The sequence below is a fragment of the Euprymna scolopes genome, chromosome 44 (genome assembly GCF_053919585.1).
Source record: "Euprymna scolopes isolate OS-2025 chromosome 44, ASM5391958v1, whole genome shotgun sequence".
NCBI classification, from domain to species: domain Eukaryota; kingdom Metazoa; phylum Mollusca; class Cephalopoda; order Sepiida; family Sepiolidae; genus Euprymna; species Euprymna scolopes.
Genome location: NC_136525.1, coordinates 41435944 through 41459050, shown reverse-complemented (window position 1 = coordinate 41459050; position 23107 = coordinate 41435944). Strand labels below are relative to the sequence as shown.

Sequence of the window (23107 nt, the reverse complement as noted above, 5' to 3'; positions counted from 1 at the left end):
TATATGCATATATTTATATATATAAATATATGCATATATTTTATATATAAAATATGCGCATATATTTTTTATATAAAAAGATATTTATATATATAAAATATATGCACATATTTTATATATAAAATATATGCATATATTTCATATATATAAATATATGCATATATTTATATATATAAATATATGCATATATTTTATATATAAAATATGCGCATATATTTTTTATATAAAATATATGCATATATTTTATATGTATAAAAAAATATGCATATATTTTCACAAACATAAAAATACACATAAATTTTAGTTTTGCTAATAGTTTAAAATCAATAAATATTCATCATTTCATCATGAGGCAAGAAAAATTAAGTATAAAACAAAATCCAACCAGTAAAACAATAAAAAAAAGCATCGTTTTTAGCATTGAAAACTAGGCACAAATTTTTCCGATACCGATTCCAATGCAATAATATAAATTTTGAGCTACTGCGTATTATGTTTTCGATAAAATCACGTCGGAAGGAAACTATTTTTATCCTCAGCCCCCAAAGTCAACAGAGATTAGACCATTCCTGTAACGGTCAAGACCCTGTTGATTGTATGATGAGAGTTAAGTTCTGCGCAGCTCTAGGAGGTCCACCCTTCCAGGCTTTGTCCTTCTCACTTAGAGAAGAAGTTAGTTTATAGAGAATACCGACGGGGCTGCCCAGACACTTTTTGCCAGCCAGTGTCCTTCCTCTGGGGCGTTGACTTCTCTATACCACTTTCCGACCGTTCTTGCAGTGGGAGAACTTATTACCGATTCAGGTTTTAAGAATATCAACTTTTGGAAAGCCGATCTCCATACTATTTTTGGAGTTTGGTTTAGCTTAATGAACCCTGTTTATATCAAGTTTGTGTTTAGATCACGTGCCAAAAGTCATGTGCGTTTAGGTTTTCTCATAAAAATTATCGTTTCATACATTGAAACCCGATCCATGTTTACTAATGGGAAAAGGCTTTGGTTTTTTGCGGCGTTTTGTACGTCGAGGGCGGATGTACTTTATAAGCCATTTGAGTCACAAATTTAAAAAAAAAAAAAAAGCTGAACTTCAAAAGCTGAACATAAAATTAACAAAAATGAAATGCTGAAAAAAATTAACACTTTCAGTGACACAATCAAGAAAGAAACTGGCTTAATTTTATATATTAACTAGCGGTGGGGGGGGGGGGGGACCCGGCGTTGACCGGGTGTTTGGAGGTGTGTGCAGTGTGGGGGGGGGTAAAGTAAAGAATAAGCGAAGTAATAACCCTGTTTAAATATTAAAAAAAAAAAAACGATGTTAAACTTCTTTAAAAAAATCGGAAAAACCAAAAAAAACAAAAAATAAAAACAGCGAACAAACGTAAAACTTCTTTAAAAAAAAAATCGAAAGAACAAAGAACAAAAATAAGGGAAAAAATTGATGAACATGTTCGGAAAAACAAAAACAAACAAACACAGTGAAAAGCAAAAAAAAAATGGCACAAATAACACTTCGATGCGGTTAAGTCCATGGTACATTTCACCCAGTAGAAAGCATAGAATGGAAAGGCACGGTAAAATTCCATTCCAGTTTTTTTAAGCAACTACGAAGTAAAGAAAACTCAAACCGGTGTTCCTTTGTAACTGTCCCTGTGAACGATCCCGGAAACGGTGTAAGTGGTGGTAGGGGAAGGAGGAATTAATTAGAGAGAAAAGATTTTACTACTTCCATTGATTTTAACCGATTGTGGCAGTTAACTATCAGCTGAAAAAATATAGGAATCTACGATTATCGAGGAAGTGGAGAGGTAATATGCCTATAACACACCTCAGATATTGTGCTGCAGTTTGTGCATATTACATTCGCATGAAATATCTTGATTTTTAATCCTATTAAGGTCAAAATCATAGGGGAAAAATGAGTTCATTTATATATATATATATAGGGACGAATACAGAGTTATGCCCCTTTTTTAAGATGACTTCTGTATAAAAAAAGTTGCATGTGAAATATAATTAGATATAAAAAATACATTTAAATACATTTAAATAATTACGGTTTTACGTACTTAACTGTCATGTCAAAAACAAGAACTATGAAGGGACTCACTCAGACCGAAAAGGCACAGTGACTCAACTGCTCTGTAACTCCTCTCTGAAGCCAACTGTCCGCTCTCCAACGTTCAATTCCAGTAACTACTCTTTCTCTCCCTCTTACGAGATATCTTTTAGCCTACTGACTCTGCTCCTTTTTTGGAGGAGACATTCACTTTATTAGATGCATAATGCTGGCCTTTCTGATGAGAAGCATTTAGCGTCAAAATGTCATGGCCTTAAGAGAATAAAACCTCTTTAGGCCGTGGCATATTCTCTTCCTTATTGACCTGCGCGTTTATTCTTCATCTTTTATTTAACATATTTAATTGTCCCTCTTAACTGCATTGAGCTTTTTATATCTTGATAGGTTTGCTTTGTTTTATATATATATATATATATATATATATATATATATATATATATATATATATATATATATATATATCAGGAAAATAGCAGAGTCCTCAGTAACTAAAATTCAAACGGTTAATAAATGTTCAGTATATCTACGTTTACCTTGGCTGGGGACAGTGAGAAATTTGCAAAACAAATCAGCTCAACAGTGCAAAATTGTCTATGAGAACGTTAATGCCATCCTCTATCCCCCCCCCCTCATAATAATAATGTAATTTACAATTTTGAATGTAGTTGCATGCCAACTATGTGGGTTGAACAACATTAAGATTGGATGGAAGAGTCCAAAAACACGTACCTACCAAAATTAGAAATGGAACATACCAAACAACAGACAATATATATATATATATATATACACACCCACACAGGAGGGGCGTGCAATAAGTAATGCCCCTAACCCACTTCCAGTTGTCTGATCTAGCTGAAATTTTGCATGTGAAATGATTTATATCTCTATGGGTTATGTGGCAAATTACAGCTCTGAACTAATTGTGGTTTCTGTTTTACAGGTGTTTGAACTGAGTCAGGTGTGAAATGGAGTCTGTTGAATGTCGAGCAGTGATCCGGTTTTTGTATTTGAAAGGACGTACACCACAGGAGACTTTTGATGAAATGAAAGAAACTTATGGTGATAATGCCCCATCATATGACCTTGTAAAATGCTGTCATCGTGAATTCAAACATGGCCAGAAGTCTGTGGAAACAGCTCCCAGACCTGGTCGCCCCCCTTCTGCCATTGATGAGGCATCTGTCTGTCAAGTTGAGGCTGCCATTTTGAAAGATTGGCGCATTACTATTCGCCAAATAGCCCAAGATGTCAAGATTAGTACAGGGTCTGTGGACTATCATTCACGACCATTTGCATATGAATAAGGTGTCTGCCAGATGGATTTCCAGGTGACTCACACCATTCCAGAAGCGAGAACGCGTCGAGTGCTCGACGATGAATTTTGAGATGTGCCAAGAAGATGTGTCAAAGTTTTTCAAAAGACTGATTACACAGGATGAAACCTGGGTCCATACTATGATCCAGAGACCAAAGCACTTGGAATCACCACCTCCAAAGAAGGCAAGGGTGCAGTCCTCCGCTGGCAAGGTCATGCTCACAGTCTTCTGGGACCAGGACAGAGTTGTGATGACAGATTTCCTAGCAAAGGGTACCACAATTACATGAGCCTATTATGCTATACTTTTGAGGAAATTAAGGGAAGCTATCAAAATCCAGAGGCAGGGCAAGATCAGCAAAGGTACCCTCCTCCTGCAGGACAATGCCCCAGTGCACAACTCGCATGTCGCCAGATCAGAAGCACGGGCGTGTGGTTATGAAATCCTACCCCAACCTCAATACTCTCCTGACCTTGCACTCTCTGACTTTCACCTCTTCCTAGCCATTAAGTTGTTTTTGAAAGGAAAGCATTTCCCAGATGATGCAGACTTGATTTCTGAAGTCATGTCGTGGTTCCAAGACCAACCTGGGGTGTTCTACAAAAAACGGTCTCCAGAGCTGCATCAAACGCTGGGAGAAATGCATATCTCTGGGTGGTTCTTATGTAGAGAAAGACTAATAACTGTGCCAAGTTTCGTTGCTCTACTGCTATGGGAAGTGGGTCAGGGGCATGATTTATTGCACGCCCCTCGTATATATATATATATATATATATATATATATATATATATATATATATATATATATATATATATACGGGTCTTCAATTACTGACCACCTTATAAAAATCCTGTCTTGTGCAGCGAACTTAAGCACAAATTCTTTTTCAATCCTGAGTCGTGCTCACTCATTATTTCATTTATTATTGGAGACTATTCACGTTCGGTTGAGAAGGCCTTCCCTCTGTAAGCAGAAGGAATGCTTCTTGAATTTGAGCGTGATTAGTCTCGAGTAATATAACTTTGCTGTATTTCAATCGCTTTACCCCAATCTCCCCTATATATATATATATATATATATATATATATATATATATATATATATACAGGGTGGTCGCTAGAAAATCGGGGAATTTGTCAAACAAAGACTTATTTTTACGAAGAATAATTTTTACAAAGTTTTTCAAAGACAAATGTTATATTATACTCATAGATACTCAAAATGCCGTCCGTGCTTTTCACTGCAGCGTCAAACAACGATTTATTTTTACAAAGAATAATTTTTACAAAGATTTTTTTTTTAAATAAAAATGTTGTATTATACTCATAGATACTCAAAATGTTGTCCGTCGTGCACTTCATTGCAGCGTCAAACAACGATTTATTTTTACAACACTCACACGGCACCAATAAAAAAAAATAGCAAACATATATATATATATATATATATATATATATATATATATATATATATATATATATATATATATATATATATGCACGTTTCCTTAAATAGCACAGATAACTCTTGCTTGTTTTTCTTGTAACCTCTTTTTCTCTTTGTCGGATCACTTTCCGAAAGTTTTTTCCAAATGAAAAAAGAAATTTCTCATAATCGCGAACGTTTTCAACCTCCATTGGTCATCCTCAGGCGAGTAGTAAAAAATAAAAAATGAAATTGAAAAATGAAAATAGCGAGATGAAATGAAAAGACGATTAAAAGATGATCAAAAGGCGATTAAAATCGCTTAAAATCATTAAAATACTCAAAAGCACTTGAGCGTGCCCTCCGTTTCGTTTTGAGTCTGGTTAATCATTGGTTTTTTTAATGTGGATTAACAATGCCTCAAAGATGTATATGAGGATGACCAATGGAGGTCGAAAACGTTCGCGATTATGGGAAATTTCTTTTTTCACTCGAAAAAAACGTTCGGAAAATGATCCGACAAAGAGAAAAAGAGGTTACAAGAAAAACAAACAAGAGTTATCTGTGCTATTTAATGAAACGTGCATAAAAGAAAAAATGCTGCCTAAATATACTAATTTCATATATATATATATATATATATATATATATATATATATATATATGAACAAATGATTAATAAAACATGTTAAAAGACATCTTGAAAAAGAGTTAAAAACATATTTAATTTTAAAAAAGGAAGCACAAGATAAGTGGATAGTCCTTAATCCGCGGAGTTTCGAAGAAATACTCTCCTTCTCATCAGAGGGCAGGAATTAGCAAAATGCAGGATCGGATTTTGCATATAAAAGTATTTAATGAAACTACAAGTAAGTCACAGATCTTACTTGGTTAAAAAAAAAGGGTGAGGTAAAGGGAACAAGAGGCAAAAGAAAAATGATAAAAAGATTTCACATGAATGGACAGTCCGGTGAAGGGTAAAAATCCAAAAATGGTAAAATCCAAAACGGTCGAATTTAAAATTTCAATCCAATGGGTAAATTCCAAATGGTCCAAAATAATCCAAAAGGCAGAGTTCCTTGGAAAACAGCGCAAATTATTATAAGCTCTATTTTCTTTTCGGTTTTATTGAGCTTTTACATCTGGCTGAGTTTGTTTTACTTGTAAATATTAACTCTTTAATATTTATAATATATTTTAAGTTTACCATTTTGATTACCTTGGTAAACTTATTGTAATTTTTATTATATATATATATATATATATATATATATATATATAGTTTCCGAAATTTTACTTTAAAGATTCTTGTCGCCATCACACAGTGCAAGTGGGGTGGGAGATGGGCTGCCTTGAGCGACTGACTCGCTGGCTTTGTGACTCCCTTCACCTTTTTGCCTGGTACACGTATCTAGTAGTCGGCCTTTAACTGACCTGTGAGTGTGTGCGCTTCTCTCTCGCCCCATCTCCCTCTTCACCTCTCTCTCTCTCTTTCTCTATCTCTCTCCCAATTTGAAACGACCTGTCCGTTCTTCCTCCTTTTTGCCCTTGGCGATTGGCCAATCACGATCCTTGTGGAACTTCTGGCAACGCCACAGTGCCCCGTTTTATGTGCCCTTGTAAAAAAAAATCAGTTTGGAGGTTGGCCATCTTGGAAGAAGCATCCTTTAGACTCCGTTGCTGACCGTTTTTCGGCAACGTATTTTGTATATTTTTTATCCTTTTCTGACAGTGGAGTGCTTTTTTTTAAAAAGAACTGTATTGAAGTGTTTGTAGGCACCTCCCTTTCAAAGAAGAACATTCGACGTGCCGTCGATAAATTTCATCTTATTTAAACGTTGGGTAGAGAGCCCAACTATAAGAACAGTGTCGGAATTTTTGAGTAAAACTGCTTACTCCAAAGAAAGGAGGAATAAGGAGAGAGAGAGAGAGACACTGACAACCATTCATGAAAAGGAGAGTGGACCATTTGTTTGGAACCCTATTTCGGACGAGAGAGACATTTAAAAAAAAACCTTTGAAGGTTGGTTTTATTTGTGAAAAAAATACGTCTTAAAGGACTCCCTGTTTTGAAATGTTTATTCTCTTTTTCATTCAGACTTCAAGTAAGCCTTTGATATTAAGAACATTTTATATATTTTGAAAAGTCTCCCTTTTGAGAGACCATTTTAAAGTGAATTTTGCCCAGTTGCCTTTTTTCCTTTTTATATTGAATGCCTTTTTGTCTTTGATTTTTTCAACCTTTTTTTTTTCTCTCTATTTGTTACTTAGTAAATTTTATTTTACAAGCTTTTGGGAATTCAAAGCAACCAACCACCCTTTTTCTTTAAATAAACATTTATAATTCTAACAGTTTACAGGGTCTCAATTAATTACCTTTTATTTCTCTTTGTGTTGTTGCATGACATTATTTTCTCTTTTTTTTTTACCCCAATCGTTTCCCAAAAAGACGAGTTTTGGCGACACCCCCAGAAATTTTCGTCAATATATATATATATATATATATATATATATATATATATATATATATATATATATATATATATATATATATATATTTTTACTATAATAATTATATATATATATTACTTAAATGCAATTTCCCTTTAATCTATTTGGTACCCTCACATGGGGAGCGGCATATATATTATTTTTAAAATATAATTATCCACTGACACGTCTTAATTCAAAAATGTTTCATTAACATTTTCTTATGGTGACTTTTCAATAAATGTTTTTACAATTATATTTTGACACATTTTTATACAATAAATGTTTTGGTTTTCTAATATTTTTGTGTTCGAAAAACAAAACAAAAACATCTTGTTTGTTATTTATTTGCCGTCTTATTTGACTAAGAAGAAATTGGAGTTATCGCCCCTAACAATGGCGTCGCTGTTGTCGTGCATAAGTGCCAAAACGATTTTTCTGTAGATTTTTTTTTTTTTTAAATAATGCAGAATACTGAATAAGAATCGAAAATCCCGCCAAGGAAAACATCTTTAGCCGAGTTAGGAAGTTGTTATTTTCTAATCTTGTGTCATACGATATTTGTTCCTGGTCGGTTAACAACACCGACATCTGAAGATGAGTGGGCGGGTTTCGTTGCAAGCCGCGGCGAACGCGGTGTTCTCTGGCAATCTTGGCGCTGATCACCTTTCAAGATCATCGACGTCGACTGTTTGCAAGCGAGCAGAAAGAAAATATGGCTGGCAGAGTAATTATCCGCACACAAAAAAAAAATAATTAAGTGAAAAGAAAAAAAAAGAGTGTTCACGTTGGAAAAATGACGAAGAAACAGAGAGGGGGGGGGGTGCTGATAATGGTTCCCAATGCTTTTAGTCGCTACTTAAACAACTTAAGTGTTTTTTTTTCTTTTATTAGGTAGCTCATGAATTCTTGTGCGGTTTTTGATTTTTTTTTTTTACCGTAATAAAGGCATAGAAAAAAAATTATATATATATACCTATTGAGCTTATTATATATCTACAGTACAATTAGCACTGTTTTCTTTCAATATTATTAATACATTAAAATAAACTCTGCTCTTTAGACTCCAGGTCTAATTCTCTCTACAAAAAAAAAAAAAAAAAAAAATATATATATATATATATATCTTTTTTTTTTATTTTTATTTTTATTTTTATTTATTTATTTATTTATTTATTTATTTAGAATTAGACCTGGAGTCTAAAGAGCAGAGGTAATGTATTAATAATATTGAAAGAAAACAGTGCTAATTGTACTGTAGATATATAATAAGCTCAATAGGTATAGATATCTTAGAGCTATTTTAATACTGAGTAAAAACGAATCATAATTTCGAATTAAAAATCAGTTTCAAAGCGAAAACAAACAAAATCCACTAGATTGTACGATCGTTTCAGAAACGATGTTCATTTTATTTAAATTGACAATGAATATTGACAATAATTTGACAAAAGTTTTGACTTTTAAAAACAAAGTCGCCTCATCAACAAAAATAGGCGGGGCAGTTAAAGACACCAAAATAAAACTAGAATTTTAGTCGTGTGTAATTCATGGAAATAGTTAAAAACAAAATACAATTAAAATAGAATAAAAACTAAGTTATTAATTTTATGTTGATAAATAAATAAATTAAAATAAAGTAAAATAGAAAATTATGAATAAGGTTCAAAGAAAAAAAATATATATATATGAGAGAGAGAGAAAGAGAGAGAGGGAGGGAGAGAGAGAGAGAGAGAGAGAGAGAGAGTTTATTATACAAACATTATTGTTTACATATGTGCATACATGTTTCCGTGGAGTCTAATTCAAGGATAACACTTCATCAGGCAAAAAAAAAAAAAAAAAAAATCGATATTCTTTTTATCGATTCTTTTTTGGTCTGATGTAGTGTTTTCCTTGAATTGAGGATCCACTGGAACATGTATGCATACTTGTACCTATTTACTATGCCTCCCCACGGGACAGAGTTAGACACCAGGGTCGTTTTTTAACGTGGAGAAAAGGTACAAAAATAAAAATTGTCTCAGTCGTGAAGGAATGATCCTCCACTGAAAGAGAACAAGAAATGGAAGTGCAGCATCTGAAGAACAGATACTACACTTTGATCTAGACCAAAACTTGTAACCGACAATCTTTGTATAATAAACAGATTATAAACCAGCTTTGTCCTGCGTTGAGTACTCTTTAATAATCACGCGAGTTTCATTGGATTGCCTTTTAGTACTGTCAGGGAGGCAGGAGACAGGAAGGGAATCCCAAAGTCTAGCAATTCGAAGGAAAAAGCTATTTGAGTAGAAGGCTTTTCGGCATCTAGGGACCTCTACAGTTAAGGGGGGATTTTGCTGCATTTTAATTTTTTGTATGGAGGGTGGGGGCATTCTTCTAGCGTATATGCAATCTCGGGCAACGCCAGGTGTCCCTGCTGGCATGCAATAAGACGGGCATGTTATTTGAGCTGAAAATGTCCGGGTGTGCCTCCCTTCTTTGTCACTTTTGTCGATTTTATTTTTAATGTGATAAGAATTACGAAACGGCTTTCTGTTTATTGTGACGCAGTTTATTTAAATGTCAGGCGTGGGTAGATATTCGCTTCCTTCGGCACCTGCGATATATCTGAGTTAAAAGTCTGCCAGTACTAAACAGGGCAGAAAGATTAGAAGAATGATCCCCCCCCCCCTAAAAAAGACAGAAAACAAAGAAAACATTGTTCTCTCTTATTTTTACAAGTGCATCATCACTTATCCAGGTCTGAAGGCCACGCGAGGATAAGGGTTAATGATTGTAAAGTGATCAGTGAGACAATAGCATAATGATCAGTAATGGCGGAAATTAGATAGAATTTGATTACTTAAGGAGACATTTCAACAAGAACTTGTTTATATCGGACTTGAAAACAATTATGATGCAGTCATTTGGAAAGCAAGCCAGAGTACAGAATTTCACAGGCAGGCAGTTCTGGAAAGAAACTTTGTTTATGAAATTTATGTTTAGCTTTGGGCACAGATAGAGAGTAAGGGAAATTGTTGACAGTGGTTGCAGATAGACGAGTGTTTGTTGTGAATGTTTTGCAGGGGTGGGGCGGACCAGAGATTGAAGCTCAGTTGAGCATTGGCTATTAGAATAGTGCTAAAGCAGAAACAGACTTGCAACTCCTCTGTGGGAAAGAGATTGCAAGGAGGAGAAAAGGGCTCACCCACTAGATTTCGAAGTCGGTTTTGAACCCTGTTAAGGCAGGAAAGTATGCTCTGAGAAGCCCCTTCCCAAATGTGGCAACAGCCCTTCATTTTAGGGCGTATTCGGTTCTCATACAGAGAATTACGTCAGTACCGAGATATCTTCTGGGGCAGTAGAATGATCCAACCATTTTTCCAGTGACATTGGCAACAGATTTGATGTATGTGTTCCATTTCAGGTTAAGTTTGAAGGTCAGACCCAGAAGCTTGTCGGATAAAGCCATCTATTTCAATTGGATACAGTTTAGTAGTAAAATCGGTAAAAAATTCGTAAATAAAGGTTTTCTTATTTAAAAAAAATACTTGATCGATTTACATAATTTTTGGAATATGACATCTTCATTCTGTAATTGCGACGTACATCATACGGATTCTTCTGTACTTTTTTCTTTACTTTTAATTGCTGCCATAAGTGCCAATTTAAATAAGCACAAAAAATATACTGACCCAGCGGGTTACAAATCTTCTAGTATACTACAAAATCTTTGATCTTGCTCGTCACCGTGCATATTTGAAAATGCATGACAGCATAAAAAGATCTTTATTTTTTACTAGCAGTTCAGCCCAGCTTTGCTCGGGCCCTATGTACTGTTCATAACTTTATGTGCATATATATATATATATATATATATATATATATGTATGAACAAATGATTAATAAAATATGTTAAAAGACATCTTGAAAAAGAGTTAAAAACATATTTAATTTTAAAAAAGGAAACACAAGATAAGTGGATAGTCCTTAATCCGCGGAGTTTCGAAGAAATACTCTCCTTCTCATTTGGATTGAAATTTTAAATTCGACCGTTTTGGATTTTACCATTTTTGGATTTTTACCCTTCACCGGACTGTCCATTCATGTGAAATCTTTTTATTATTTTTCTTTTGCCTCCTGTTCCCCTTACCTCACCCTTTTTTTAACCAAGTAAGATCTTTGACTTACTTGTAGTTTCATTAAATACTTTTATATGCAAAATCCGATCCTGCATTTTGCTAATTCCTGCCCTCTGATGAGAAGGAGAGTATTTCTTCGAAATGCGGATTAAGGACTATCCACTTATCTTGTGCTTCCTTTTTTAAAATTAAATATGTTTTTAACTCTTTTTCAAGATGTCTTTTAACATATTTTATTAATCATTTGTTCATATTATAAGCTCTATTTCCTTTTCAGTTTTATTGAGCTTTTTACATCTGGCTGAGTTTATTTTACTTATAAATATTAAGTCTTTAATATTTATAATATATTTTAAGTTTACCATTTTGATTACCTTAGTAAACTTATTGTAACTTTTATTTTTTATATATATATATATATATATATATATATATATATATATATATATATATATATATATATATATATTATAATATAAAGCGTCTGTGTGGGGGTCTGGTTGACTATTATAGAAAACTGAGTACTTATAATGATAGAAGATGTATCAAGACACAGGAATGGGTATGTTTGATCTGGCATCATGATGATTCATTAAAATTGTGGGGCCTGCGTACGCGCCTGATCCACAAAATATGGAAATAAAAAATCTAAAAATTAAAAAAAAAACGTTTACAAGTGTTTTTGAAATAAATGTACATAATAATACTTTGATAAGTATGTTTTAACTTAGGGATGGTATAATAAAATTGTGGGGTCTGCGTTCGCACCTGGCCTCCATAGAATGGAAATAGGCACAAACTTTAATAAAGACTTTTCATATCTATCTGCGTAAGTATACTTTGATAATTATGTTTCAGTTTGAAGAAATATGGTATAATAAAATTATGGGGTGTTCGTTCGCGCCTGACCTCCATAGAGTGGAAATAGGCACAAAGTTTAACAAGGTTTTTTTAATATAGATCCACAGAGTATTGTGATAAGTGTTCCAGTGTGAACAGGTATGGTATAATAAATTATGGGGTTTATCTATTTTATTTTTACTTTCATCATATTTTGCTTTGGGTTTGATACACCAAATTCGAAGCTATCTCTTTACAACCCTTCCTTTTCATAACCTATCATACTTTCATAAATCAGAGTCGATTTTCTGTAGGCTGTTTTTGAACCCAGTCAACGACAGGTACTTTTGCTAGTAAAAAATAATTATATATATATATATATATATATATATATATATATATATATATATATATTAAGAAGTCTTACTCATGTTCAGGTAACCTACATCTAAAATTGGCTTGAAACTCAACACCAAAGTGTACCTGGCTGTGCTGAAGAGTGCGGTGATCCCCTTTGTGCAATCAGGTAGCCGCTGGCAGATCCTAGGTGTAGGACTTGTCGCCAGCCCACAAATCCAAAGAGACTCAGGCTTAGCTTCAGAAGGAGTGCTACGACTTTGTAGCCTTCTCTCACTTCCTCTCCCCGCCCTCTCCCAACCTGAACCTACTGGACTACTTCATTTGGTCATATGTCGAGAACATCACCAACATGATCTCCCACAACATTAAAGCCAGCCTGATCGCCGCCATCCGTCGAATATTTGCCAAGCTCCCACTGGCACTTGTGGAAAAGGCATGCTCCCAGTTCCAGACCCGTATTGAGGCAGTGATTGAGACTGAAGGTGGCTACATTGAATGGATGTCAGCTCTACTACATAATTAAATTACCTGAATTGATTTTTTAAATAAAAGCTTTAAAATAAAGCAGTAGTGTTGTTTTCTTTATGATGACCCTTTTATCGTTCCACCCTACACTAACCCGACTTGGTTTGAGCCACTACCTGCCGTCAACTGTCTCTAAATTTTAGTAATCCTCAGCTATCGCAAGCTCAAGATTGTTTGTAAACTGTTGCAAAATTAATTGCCATTCCTAAAAAAATGTCATACCTTGACATCTATTGTCCGGTCAAAATTACTGCCACACCTTGATTAACAATTTTATTTGAGCTATCCTTTGTGTGCGTTTGTGAACAACATCCTACACCTTTGGTTTTGCTGATAAACTTATTTGTTCTGTTTTTGTTATATTTGTTTTCATTTTTCTTTTTACTTCCTATCACAATTTCTGTTTCTTATTTTCTCTTCAGGGTGGTGGTGATAAGTGTGGTATCTGCCAGAAGACCGTCTACCCACAGGAGAAAGTGGAAGCGGGTGGAATTAAGTTCCATAAACTCTGCTTCAAATGTTCAGAATGTAAGATGTCCTTGAAGTAAGTAATATACCTATATATATAGATATGTGTCTTGCTTTCTGTATAACTAGCTGATTCATGAACCAAGCTGAACTCACAATAACCGACAGTTATCAAATCTGCAATTAACGAAAATATTTTCAATAGATTTTTCCAAGTGCTTTAACCACTGCGCTATGGGTTCTTACAGACTGTAAAAAGTGACCTTCTACTGAAGGTTGAAGGTTCAATCTTAAGTGTGGGCGACTGAAAAATACAATTGTGAATTACTTAGGACCTCTATCCAGTCATGGCTAACGGGACAAGAGCATGCTACCCCCATGAAGTAAATAAAAGTGTTCCGCTCAAAATTTTGTCCAAATTCCAGAGTTCAACAGAAACATTTCCAAGTTCGACAGAAACATTTCCATGTTCGACAGAAACATTTCCAAGTTCGACAGAAACATTTCCATGTTCGACAGAAACATTTCCAAGTTCGACAGAAACATTTCCAAGTTCGACAGAAACATTTCCATGTTCGACAGAAACATTTCCATGTTCAACAGAAACATTTCCAAGTTCAACAGAAACATTTCCATGTTCGACAGAAACATTTCCATGTTCGACAGAAACATTTCCATGTACGACAGAAACATTTCCAAGTTCGACAGAAACATTTCCAAGTTCGACAGAAACATTTCCATGTTCGACAGAAACATTTCCATGTTCGACAGAAACATTTCCAAGTTCGACAGAAACATTTCCAAGTTCGACAGAAACATTTCCATGTTCGACAGAAACATTTCCATGTTCGACAGAAACATTTCCAAGTTCGACAGAAACATTTCCATGTTCGACAGAAACATTTCCAAGTTCGACAGAAACATTTCCATGTTCGACAGAAACATTTCCAAGTTCGACAGAAACATTTCCATGTTCGACAGAAACATTTCCATGTTCGACAGAAACATTTCCAAGTTCGACAGAAACATTTCCATGTTCGACAGAAACATTTCCATGTTCGACAGAAACATTTCCAAGTTCGACAGAAACATTTCCATGTTCGACAGAAACATTTCCATGTTCGACAGAAACATTTCCATGTTCAACAGAAACATTTCCATTTTCGACAGAAACATTTCCATGTTCGACAGAAACATTTCCATGTTCGACAGAAACATTTCCAAGTTCGACAGAAACATTTCCATGTTCAACAGAAACATTTCCATGTTCGACAGAAACATTTCCAAGTTCGACAGAAACATTTCCATGTTCGACAGAAACATTTCCAAGTTCGACAGAAACATTTCCATGTTCAACAGAAACATTTCCATGTTCGACAGAAACATTTCCATGTTCGACAGAAACATTTCCATGTTCAACAGAAACATTTCCAAGTTCGACAGAAACATTTCCAAGTTCGACAGAAACATTTCCAAGTTCGACAGAAACATCTCCATGTTCGACAGAAACATTTCCAAGTTCGACAGAAACATTTCCAAGTTCGACAGAAACATTTCCATGTTCGACAAAAACATTTCCAAGTTCGACAGAAACATTTCCATTTTCGACAGAAACATTTCCATGTTCGACAGAAACATTTCCATGTTCGACAGAAACATTTCCATGTTCGACAGAAACATTTCCAAGTTCGACAGAAACATTTCCATGTTCGACAGAAACATTTCCAAGTTCGACAGAAACATTTCCAAGTTCGACAGAAACATTTACATGTTCCACAGAAACATTTCCATGTTCGACAGAAACATTTCCAAGTTCGACAGAAACATTTCCATGTTCGACAGAAACATTTCCATGTTCGACAGAAACATTTCCATGTTCGACAGAAACATTTCCATGTTCGACAGAAACATTTCCAAGTTCGACAGAAACATTTCCAAGTTCGACAGAAACATTTCCATGTTCGACAGAAACATTTCCATGTTCGACAGTAACATTTCCAAGTTCGACAGAAACATTTCCATGTTCGACAGAAACATTTCCAAGTTCGACAGAAACATTTCCATGTTCGACAGAAACATTTCCATGTTCGACAGAAATATTTCCATGTTCGACAGACACACTGAACGTCTCATATACTCACACCTACGGGAAACTTTGAAAATAATGCATTTTTTCCAAATTCATGTCTACCTTTGAAAATCTAACATGGTAATTTTAAATAAAAGATAATTATTATTACGATTCTTCGGACGACTGCTCTCATCTTGAGTGTCATTTTCACAACGTTTTGGTTGATGTAACCTCCGACCTTCATGAGGTGTCTTTTGTCAAACATTTGGACTGTTTCTGTTGAACTCAGGAATTTGAACAGAAGTTCGGACAGAACACTTTATTTACTTCACGGAAGTAGCATGTTCTCGTTCTGTCAGCAATGACTGGATAAAGATCATAAGTAATCCGCAGGTATTTTTCGGTCGCTAACACTGAGAATTAAACCTTCAACCGTCAGGAGAATATCACTTTTACAGTTCATTTTTTACCAATTACTCTAACCACTGAATCACGGATCTTTGTGAGGAAGGTCGAAGGTTACATCAACAGAAACGTTGTGAAAATGACACTCCAGATGAGAGCAGTAGTCTGAAGAATCCAAACGATACAAGTAATCAATAATCATCTCAAAAATTCAGAAACGTCATAAGTTTTTTTAGTTTTGATTTCCTTTTTCTTCTCGATTAGTTGTGTCTTACTTTTTCTTGTTCATTAGTTTTGCCTTTCTTTTTCTCATCATCTTAAAAATTCAGAAACGTCATAAGTTTTCTTAGTTTTGATTTCCTTTTTTTCTCGATTAGTTGTGTCTTACCTTTTCTTGTTCATTAGTTTTGCGTTTCTTTTTCTCATCATCTTAAAAATTCAGAAACGTCATAAGTTTTCTTAGTTTTGATTTCCTTTTTCTTCTCGATTAGTTGTGTCTTACCTTTTCTTGTTCATTAGTTTTGCCTTTCTTTTTCTCATCATCTTAAAAATTCAGAAACGTCATAAGTTTTCTAAGTTTTGATTTCCTTTTTCTTCTCGATTAGTTGTGTCTTACCTTTTCTTGTTCATTAGTTTTGCCTTTCTTTTTCTCATCATCTTTAAAATTCAGAAACGTCATAAGTTTTACTTAGTTTTGATTTCCTTTTTCTTCTCGATTAGTTGTGTCTTACCTTTTCTTGTTCATTAGTTTTGCCTTTCTTTTTCTCATCATCTTAAAAATTCAGAAACGTCATAAGTTTTCTTAATTTTGATTTCCTTTTTCTTCTCGATTAGTTGTGTCTTACTTTTTCTTGTTCATTAGTTTTGCCTTTCTTTTTCTCATCATCTTAAAAATTCAGAAACGTCATAAGTTTTCTTAGTTTTGATTTCCTTTTTCTTCTCGATTAGTTGTGTCTTACTTTTTCTTGTTCATTAGTTTTGCCTTTCTTTTTCTCATCATCTTAAAAATTCAGAAACGTCATAAGTTTTCTTAGTTTTGATTTCCTTTTTCTTCTCGATTAGTTGTGTCTTACTTTTTCTTGTTCATTAGTTTTGCCTTTCTTTTTCTCATCTTAAAAATTCAGAAACGTCATAAGTTTTCTTAGTTTTGATTTCCTTTTTCTTCTCGATTAATTATGTCTTACTTTTTCTTGTTCATTAGTTTTGCCTTTTTTTTCTCATCATCTCAAAAATTCAGAAATGTAGCAGATAATTATTACAAAACTTTAATTTTTTATTGTTAATAAAAATGTTTGTTTTATTTTATTTAATTAATATATATTTTTTTTTGATTTTCAGTCTCAATAACTATGCCCAGGCTGACGGTATACTGTATTGTAAGAAACACTACCAAGACATTGTAGTAGCCAAAAATACACAAGCTCCCGTTCTCTAATGATCGAGAAATGTCGTAACAACATGGCTACTGACGCACTTCCGGTGTATGAGGAAACAGATCTAAAGGCGAGCCAATCAAAATTAAGTTTAAAAAAAAAATGAAAAAAAAATGACGCTGAATATCAGGAGGCAATGTCGAGAAGAAGAAGAAGAAGAAGAAGAAGAAGAAGATGAGAACGTAGATCCTGAACTAATTTTCTTTTTGAAATATTTAATTTAAAAAAAAAATAGAAATAATTTTTTTTTATAAGATGGCGTAAAGTCCTTTTCAAGATCTCAACATGAAGACGTCATCATCAGTGAGATTAATATGCGCTACCAAAATGTAAAAATAAAATATTTTAAACATCACTGTGAGATTTTCATCGATATTTTTCACTTGTGTTCTCTTTTTCCTATTGACAATTCGTTTATTCCAGAATCTACCTACAAAACAAACGTTCTATAACTTTTCAAATATGGCGTCACTCTCTACAAGGGGCAATTGTTTTAAATAAAATAAACCAAATACAAACATAATAACCAAAAAATATTTTTATTTTACATTAAATACTTCGTACCTATTAATTGTTCTTATACACTTATGCTACTGTGCTAAATCTTTCGCGTTTACATAAATCGTACATTTTGTTACATCATATTATTAATAAAAATGTTCTGCGATATATCAAGACATGTTTATAAGCGAAGAATTTTTTTATTTGTACATTGAATACATTAATTATACCGTAGATTAATATTATTTTTTTGCGGACTATTTTCCTCATCTTTTCTTAGTTGTTCCACAATGTTTCGGCCAACTATTCCTCTGGTCTTCGTCAAAGAAAACAAAAAAAAAACATGAATTTATAAGACCAAAAAGTTCAACCTTGATCGCCCTTTGGGGTCTGTGGCGCAGTTGATAGAGACGTTGAATCTCTACGGTTCAAGGTGAGAATTGTCTGAAGATAACGGTTTCAATCCTACACAAAGCTGGCCAAAGGCTTACTCCACCAAAAACGTAGTGAGATGACAACAACTATGGAAGGCAGTGAATGCAGTCAGGAGATTCAGAGTTCCTATCCGTTGCGGTTACCACCTGATGAAGGAATAGTTGGCCGAAACGTCGTGAAACAACTAAGAAAAGATGAGGATAATAGTCCGCAATAAAAATAAAATTAATAAATAATACTCATCTCAATAAATTCCAATTAAATAATATATACCGTAGATGTATCAGATTAATTCCTAATGAACCGCACCTTTAAGTAAACTCTTCATCAAATCTCCACACTAACGTACTGTACTTGCAATAACCCTTATCCCTGAGTGGCTTCCGGGCTTTGATAAGTGGTGACCACTGTGTAAAAAAAAAAAAAAATGTTAATTGGTTTTATACAGTGCTTTTGTGTCTACATAAATAGTAGTTGTTTTTATTAAATAGTGTTTTAAAAAAGAAGTAAAATTTGAAGAATCGTTTATCGAATCATAAAGTTGGGCAAAATTTTGCGATTCAAAACGTTCCTGATTCCCGATTCCGATTAATCGTTCCAACACTAACTCAAACATTGCATTGGATGCAAATAAGTTTCTTTTTAACAATTAAAAAAATATATATATATGGAATGATTAAGAAAGAAATACAAAGACATTTTTTTACAAATTTCAAGATGGCGTGAACTTCTTTTCAAGATTTCAACATTGATGATGATGATGATGATGATGATCGTTCATTGCTTGCGAAAATGGCTGTGATCATGCAATTGTTCTGCGAGTTCGGAAATGGTTTGATACTGCTGATTCAAGCTCTGAAATATTTTCTGCATTGTGGGATGATTCTGTAGCAAAGGTCCTGACTGCTCTGGGTTTTTTTTTTTTCTAATGTCACTTTCCTTTTGCATTCTTCATTGCGTGCAGATTCAGCAATTGTATCCCCTTTGTGAGTTGCAGCACGCCAAAAACATCCGTCTTCTTTTTTTTTTTTAACAAGGAGGTCACCACTTATCAAGGCCCGGAAGCCACTCAGGGATAAGGGTTATTGCATGTACAGTACGTTGTACGTTAGTGTTGAGATTTCATAAAGTGTTTACTTAAGGGGGCGGTTCATCAGGAATTTGTTTACGTTGGATTTGAAGACATCCAAGTTGTAGTCAGGTGGGAAACAGGCAGACGGAACAGAGTTCCATTGGCGTGCTGTTCTAAGAAAGAAGCTGTGTTCATGGAATTTACGTTTTGATTTAGGCACAGATAGAGAGTGGGGAAAATTTTTGACAGTGGCTTCAGCTAGACGAGTGTTTTTCGTAAAAGATTGGCGAGGGGGGATCAGAGATTGGAGCTCAGACGAGCACTTGCCATGGAAATAACGGTAAAACAAAGACAGGCTCGCAATGTCTCTTCTGTGGAAGAGAGGTTGCAGGGAAGAGAAAAGGGCCTCTCCCACTAAGCCACAAAGTCTATTTTTACTCTGTCAAGGTAGGATAGGCTGTTTTTAGCAGCTCCTGCCCAGATATGGCAGCAGTATTTCATCCTTGGACGTACTTGGCTTTTATATAGATAGAGAATTGCATCAGTAGTGAGATATCTTCTGGAGCGGTAGAAGGAACCCACCATCTTTCCAGCGACCCTGGCAACAGACGATGTACGTGTTCCATTCCATATCAGGAGTAAAGGTCAAGCCCAGAAGCTTGTCAAAACATTGAGCTTCTCCTAGGCGAAAGCCATCCATTACAATTGATGCCAGATGGGGATCAGAGCGTTGATGGTGTAAAGATAGGAGCTTAGTTTTAGATGCATTAAAGGTAACCAGCCACGTCTTCCCCCACTGAACTACACGCTCGAGATCAGAGGAGAGAAGTTTGTCATTTACAGCCTTTGATGTGTTTCCGTAGATGGTCGTGTCATCAGCATAGATGTCAACAAATGATTTAAGTATATGTTTAGGGAGATCATTGATGCAGATCAGGAAGAGAGTTGGGCCCAGGATGGACCCCTGAGGGATTCCAGCATTAATACTGAAGGCCTCTGATTTTTGTCCATCGACCACTACTCTTATGAGTCTATTAGAGATAAATGATTTAATGATTGAGAAAAGTTAGTTTTTCCCATAAGTTAGAATACAAGCCAAACTGTTTGAGGAAGACCTCTAGATTGACCATGAACCGTTTCCACTGTCCTCTTGCAGGTCTTTTTCACTGTAAAAGAGCCTTGAGTCAGTTATGCGGCATATATGACCTGCGTAATGAACCTGCCACTGCTGTAACATGGTGTGTACTGATGGAAAGTTTGACCGGGCTAAAACCTTTGTCTCTGATAGTTTGTCTTGTCATTTGATTTTCAACAGTCTGCGAAGGCAGATCATATGGAAATGGTTCAGTTTCTTGGCATGTCTGGCATATACAGTCCAAGTTTCACAAGTACACATGAGAATGGTAAGAATCACATCATCTCTATACTTGTTCTGCAGCTGAATTCATTTACATTCTCACACTATGGTTTGGAGACGTCCAAAGGCAGCACTAGCCTTGGCTATCCTGCAATCGATTTCATCATCTATGTGTACAGCCCTTGACAGAATACTGCCCAAGTAAGTGAATTTGTCCAAGACTTTTAGGTTGGTTCCACGAATTGAGATCTGAGGCTCAATACATATATTTCCCAGAGCAGACTGGTACATTACTTTGGTCTTCCTCAGATTAATAGTTTGACCAAAATTGTCGCATGCGTCAGAAAAACGATCAACAAGATATTGCATCTTTGGCTCTCAACACAAAGGCGTCGTCATCAACTAAATTAATACGCATTACCAAAATGTAAAAATAGCATGTGAAATTAGCAACACTGTCATAAATTATCTCCCTTGAATAAAAACTTTCCAATCAGATAATTATAAATAGCTATATCTATTTTTATTATTTGGATTATGCAAACCTGTATTTACATTTTGGTTGTTTTTTTTTTTCTTTACAGCGTTTTAGACGATGTAACCTCCAATAAAATGTAAAATAAAATATTTAACTAGTGATATGACGATTCCAATACATTTCTCGATTCCGTTACAGTTACCGACTCTGTTCTAAATTTCCTATTTCGATACAATTAACAATACTGTATTGTATCCAATATTTTGATAAACTCATTATGAGATTTTCACCTGTAATTTTTGTGACATTTTTTCTATTCATCGATTTGTGCCATTTTTTTTTTTAACCCAAATTCGATATTATGATCTATAAATTTAAAAATCAATAAATATTCATAATTTTTTAAATCTAATGAGCAATATAAAATTACGTTAAAAAAAAATTTAAATTTAAAAAACCGTTTTTTGAATCGTAAACTAGACTAAAATTGCTATTAGCTTCCCGGAAAATACCGGTTAGTCTTGCTGATAGTTGATTACGATGATTCCGTTATCATCATAATCAACTATCAACAAGACTTGTTTAGGCAGAAAAATGGTATTGATGCCGAAAGTTATGTGTTAGAAAAATAACAATATCTATATACTAGCAGGCCGCCGGCATTGCCCGGTAGTAAAATATGCTTAAATATGATATTTTGATTAATGCAGATTTCATATTTTTATTATATTATATTGTACCAAATATATAGTCATTATCATTAGGACGGACTCCTTGCCCGGACCAATGTGACTCTTCCTCTCCAGAGTTTCCTGTCTTCCATCAACTGCCTCAGATCTTCAGGTTCACAGTTGGCGTCGTGTGCTATTTTTATTGGATGGATCTAGGTCGTCCTCTGCTTGCGCGTCCGTGTCGTGGAGTCCATAGCAATACATCACTCACCAATTCATGCTTGCTCCTCAGACAGTGACCGGCAAATCATAGGCGTCTCGCTCTCGCCCTGATGGTATTAAATATAGCAAGTAGGTTGCCATAAAGTTGCTGCTTCGTGGAATGATTTTAAGACTCCATGTTTTACTTTAATTACAAAGACCCTGCAACACGCCCCTCCCCAGATCTTATAGGGCCTTGTGCCTAAATTTGTTTTGTCTTTTGGAGATTTTACTGTTTTAAATTTTTTAATTTTATATTGTAATTTTTTTAATTGTAATTTTTTCTTTAAACGAAATAAATTAAATATCAAGATATATTGAATACTATTCATAGCATACGGGTGTATGTGCCGTTTAGTTTTCTTTCCAATCTTTTGGTTAGTGTCCAGGCCGTAGCGCCGTAAACAAGGACAGACTCTACCACTGCCCTGAAGAACTGCCTTTTCAGTTTGTTCGTTAGCCTTGAAGTCCATACTGAACGCAGTCCATCCAATGCGGCCCATGCTTTTGAGATGCGAATTTTGATATCTCTCTCTGTAGAAACTATGTTGCCGCCCAGATACGTAAACTCATCGACTTCTTTCAGTGTTGATCCAACCAGAGCCCTGATCTCTCCTTTCACATTATCCGCATTAATGTGGAGACCAATGTCATTTGCAAACTTTTCTAGCTTGCATATAGTAATGATTTAAAAAGTTTAAAAAAAAAAAAAATATGACTTGTGCACCACCACCGAGAATCGAAACTAAAACGTTTAGTTTACGATTTACTTTTCCTTTTGATATTA

At 34.7% G+C, this 23107-nt stretch overlaps 1 protein-coding gene across 1 annotated transcript in view; it reads left to right on the top strand.

The window, feature by feature from the left end:
- The window catches only part of LOC145268806 (uncharacterized), a 50025-nt gene extending 32125 nt beyond the window's left edge, over nt 1-17900 (top strand). Inside the window, exons 2-3 of the mRNA XM_080124429.1 lie at nt 13591-13712; nt 17451-17900. Coding sequence (XP_079980555.1) covers nt 13591-13712; nt 17451-17547 — 219 coding nt within the window. The 3' untranslated portion in view covers nt 17548-17900. The remainder of the gene's footprint in view (nt 1-13590; nt 13713-17450) is intronic.
- Nucleotides 17901-23107: the final 5207 nt, after the last annotated feature.